The sequence below is a fragment of the Helianthus annuus genome, chromosome 14 (assembly GCF_002127325.2).
Source record: "Helianthus annuus cultivar XRQ/B chromosome 14, HanXRQr2.0-SUNRISE, whole genome shotgun sequence".
NCBI classification, from domain to species: domain Eukaryota; kingdom Viridiplantae; phylum Streptophyta; class Magnoliopsida; order Asterales; family Asteraceae; genus Helianthus; species Helianthus annuus.
This window is the reverse complement of record NC_035446.2, coordinates 96,739,137-96,743,081: the sequence shown is the minus strand read 5'-3', so window position 1 is coordinate 96,743,081 and position 3,945 is coordinate 96,739,137. Positions and strand designations below refer to the sequence as shown.

The 3,945-nt window shown below is 43.3% G+C and overlaps 1 protein-coding gene across 1 annotated transcript; it reads right to left on the bottom strand.

The window, feature by feature from the left end:
- Window positions 1–1,580: 1,580 nt before the first annotated feature.
- LOC110875268 lies at window positions 1,581–2,273 on the bottom strand. Its single transcript, XM_022123466.1, has one exon. The coding sequence runs from the start codon at window positions 2,271–2,273 to the stop codon at window positions 1,581–1,583; it is 693 nt and encodes a 230-aa protein (XP_021979158.1).
- Window positions 2,274–3,945: the final 1,672 nt, after the last annotated feature.

The following is a 3,945-nucleotide window of genomic DNA, read 5'->3' as shown; positions in this document are numbered from 1 at the left end:
TTGATTCTTCTCTTCCTTGGGTTGGACGAGGACCCTGCACCTGACATGATCTGCAAAACAAGACATATTTGACAAGAAAACAATGCAGATTATTAGTACCACGAGCTATTTTTGGTCTTTTTAAATTTTTTAATTTTTTTTGTGTTTTTATAATTTTTTAAAGAAAAAGAAAAACAATAAAGAAATAGCCGTATAGCATTTCGTTCGCGGCTAATTTCGAAAAAAAAATGGGTTACCGTTTACAAAGGCGTAAGTTACACATCCTTCCACCCGAATGGAGATTGAGTACGGGCAGAAAGTTGTGAACTTGTACATGCATATAAGTAAACCCGACACTAGACTCAAACTACTATCCTAAAAACACTTCTAGACTCACGACTCGAACGAACTACGACTCAATGTACACTATCTCCTCCCGGCACTTTAATTGTCCTCAATTAAGCATAAGTGCCAAAATATCCCCACACTTGAGGCGAAAACACGTGAGAGTTGGACATTTTAAACCTTAACATAACATTTGAAGCAACAAAATCTGTTGAGGAAACTAAATTCGTTTGCAAAAATCAGTTCAAAAACTTATTTTTTTTAGCAACAATCCATAGTTATACCCAAACAAACCCGCAAAGCTTAAACATGATGCGTAGTGGTCCAAACATACCCCATAAGTGCCAAACAACCTCAAACAAACCAACCCGAACCATCCGCAGACCCGATTTGTATGTAACATCCAAACCTTACCACCTACATACCACTAACATGACAAAGAGGAGCAAAAATTCTAACTTTAAGACCCGACACTAACCCTAACACCAAGACAAGACTGACCCGACACTAAAACAAGGCAATAAAGCTACCTACTAGTGAGAAATTACAAGAAACATACCTTGGAATCGGATTGAACAAGAAAAATGAGGTCTTGAACTTTTTGCACACGAACTTGCCCAAAATCGTGAAAATGGGGTGAGAAATCGGGTGAAAAAGATGGCTAAGATTGTGGGGAACGTGATTGTGGTGATTTTGGAAGAAAAATGGAGTGATTTGGTGAAAAAACGAGTGAGATATGGTGAAAATGGTGAAATTCGCGTTTTAGGGTTTGGAAAGGGGAAAGGATGGGTTTCAGCGAACAGGTTCAACTTTAAACTGATTTTAAAAGGGCCAGGGGGCGTTGCGTGACGCGACAGGGGGTCACCCAGGCCTCGCGTAACGCGGCGGTGAAGAAAACAATTGTTTTGAACCCTTAACCCCTCGCGTGACGCGAAGGAGCTAGGCGTCGCGCGAGGGTCTGTTTTTGGCAGAATGTTTCGTGAAAAATCCTTGTTCATGCCTTAGAAAAATTTCAAACTCTTTCCTAACCCAACCAAAAACCTCAAAATTTTATCTAAGTGTTTAAAACACTTACCTGGGACCTCTTTTCTCGTGCTTTCTCCGTTCCGTAGCGATGATGAGACCTGCAAAATTCTCAACGACACAAAACACTAACAGAAAAACTACAGAAAAACGCGTTAAAACACAAGAAAAACTCAAACGAAGACTCTTATACAAAGGATACAAACCGTACACTTGGGTTTTCACCCAAAACACTAATTGGTGGCTTTAGGTGGGATTTCGAGAGGAGTGACCTCCTTCTCATCCTTGTTTATTGCTCCTCCAAGGTAGTGCTTCAAACGATGGCCGTTCACCTTCCAACTACGACCATCCTTTTCATCCATGATCTCCACCGCTCCATACGGAAACACGTAATGAACCATAAAAGGTCCCGACCACTTCGATTTCAACTTACCCGCAAAAAGCTTCAACCTTGAGTTGTAAAGAAGCACTTTGTCGCCTTTGCTAAACTCTTTCACTTTCCGCAACCTCTTATCATGCAAAATCTTCGTTTTCTCCTTTATTCCCAACGATCGAGCATATGCCGTATCTCTAAGCTCCTCAAGCTCATGAATTTGGAAGAAACGCTTCCTAGCGGCTTCGGTCATATCTAAGTTAACGGTTTTCAAAGCCCAAAGCGCCCTATGCTCTAACTCGACGGGGAGATGACAAGCTTTCCCGTAGACGATCATGAAAGGTGTAGTTCCTAATGGGGTCTTGTAGGCGGTTCTAAACGCCCACAAAGCATCGTCTAGTTTATCGGTCCAATCTTTCCTATTCTTACCAACGGTTTTCTCTAGGATTCGTTTAATACCGCGGTTCGCATTCTCCACTTGTCCACTCGTTTGTGGATGATATGCGGTAGATAAACGATGAGTGACACCGTAGCGTGCAAGCAACTTCTCCATCAATGCATTGCAAAAGTGAGTGCCACGGTCACTAATTAAGGCTTTAGGAGTCCGAATCGTGAAAAGAGCTTTTTAAGGAAATTCAAAACAACTCGGGCTTCGTTTGTGGGAAGAGCTTGAGCCTCAACCCATTTGGAAACGTAATCGATGGCCACAAGTATGTAACGGTTTCCTTTGGAATTTGGGAAGGGTCCCATGAAATCGATGCCCCAAACATCAAAAACCTCTACTACTTGTATTGGATTTTGAGGCATCTCATCTTTGGCTGAAATGTTGCCGGTTCGCTGACATGCATCACACATCTTCACGAACTCTTCGGCATCTCTAAGGACGGTAGGCCAATAGAAACCACAGTCAAATACCTTTTGGGCGGTGGTGTGGGCACCATGATGCCCTCCCGTAAGGCCTTCATGCACATGCTTGATAATATTCCAACCCTCCTCTCTCGACACACAACGTCTAAGGACTCTATCTCCTCCTATCCTAAAAAGAAACGGATCATCCCACACATATTTCTTCGCCTCACTAAACAATCTCTTCCTTTGTTGATGCGACATCCCTTTCACAACATTGCCACTAGAGAGATAATTTGCTAAATCGCAAAACCAAGGCAATCCCTCTTTTTCGGCCTCAATAAACTCTATAGACTCGTGAGGGAACGTATCTCCAATCTCCTCCTCACGAATCTCTTCCCTCTTGGGATCCTCTAGCCTCGATAAGTGGTCGGCCGCTACGTTCTCGGCCCCTTTCTTGTCCCTAATCTCAATATCAAACTCACTAAGCAAAAGAATCCACCGGATGAGTCGGGGTTTAGCGTCTTTCTTTTGGAAAAGAAAACGCAACGCGGAATGATCGGTGAAAACTATTGTCTTGGACAAAACGAGGTATGAGCGGAATTTATCAAAGGCGAAAACTACGGCTAAAAGTTCTTTCTCCGTGGTAGTGTAGTTTTCTTGAGCGTCATTGAGTGTTTTGCTTGCATAGTAGATGGGGTGGAAGTGCTTATCCTTTCTTTGTCCTAAAACCGCTCCAACGGCATAGTCACTCGCATCGCACATGAGCTCAAAGGGCAAGCTCCAGTCGGGCGAGATAAGAATAGGGGCACTAACCAACTGTTCCTTCAAAAAGTTGAAGGCTTTAAGACACTCCTCGTCAAAGACGAATGGAACATCTTTCTCTAGCAAGCGGGTCATGGGGCGGGTGATTTTCGAAAAATCCCTAATGAAGCGTCTATAGAAGCCCGCGTGCCCTAAAAACTCCTAATCGACTTAACACTCGTGGGTGGAGGCAACCTACTAATGGTATCTATTTTCGCACGATCTACCTCTATACCCGCTCTAGAAATCTTATGCCCTAACACTATACCTTCCGTCACCATGAAGTGACACTTCTCCCAGTTTAGCATAAGCTTCGTCTCTACACATCGCTTTAACATTCTCTCCAAATTCCTCAAACATACCTCAAAAGAATCACCATAAACCGAAAAATCATCCATGAAAACCTCCATGGAATTCTCTAGCATATCCTGAAATATGGCGACCATGCAACGCTGAAAGGTAGCCGGAGCGTTACATAACCCGAATGGCATGCGTCGGTACGCATAGGTGCCGTAAGGGCATGTAAAAGTGGTTTTATCCTGATCCTCCGGTGCAATGGGGATCTGGAAGTAACC

Excerpts from the sequence above, each read along its gene's own strand:
- LOC110875268 (XM_022123466.1), bottom strand. The coding sequence starts at position 2,273 with ATGGAGAAGTTGCTTGCACGCTACGGTGTCACTCATCGTTTATCTACC.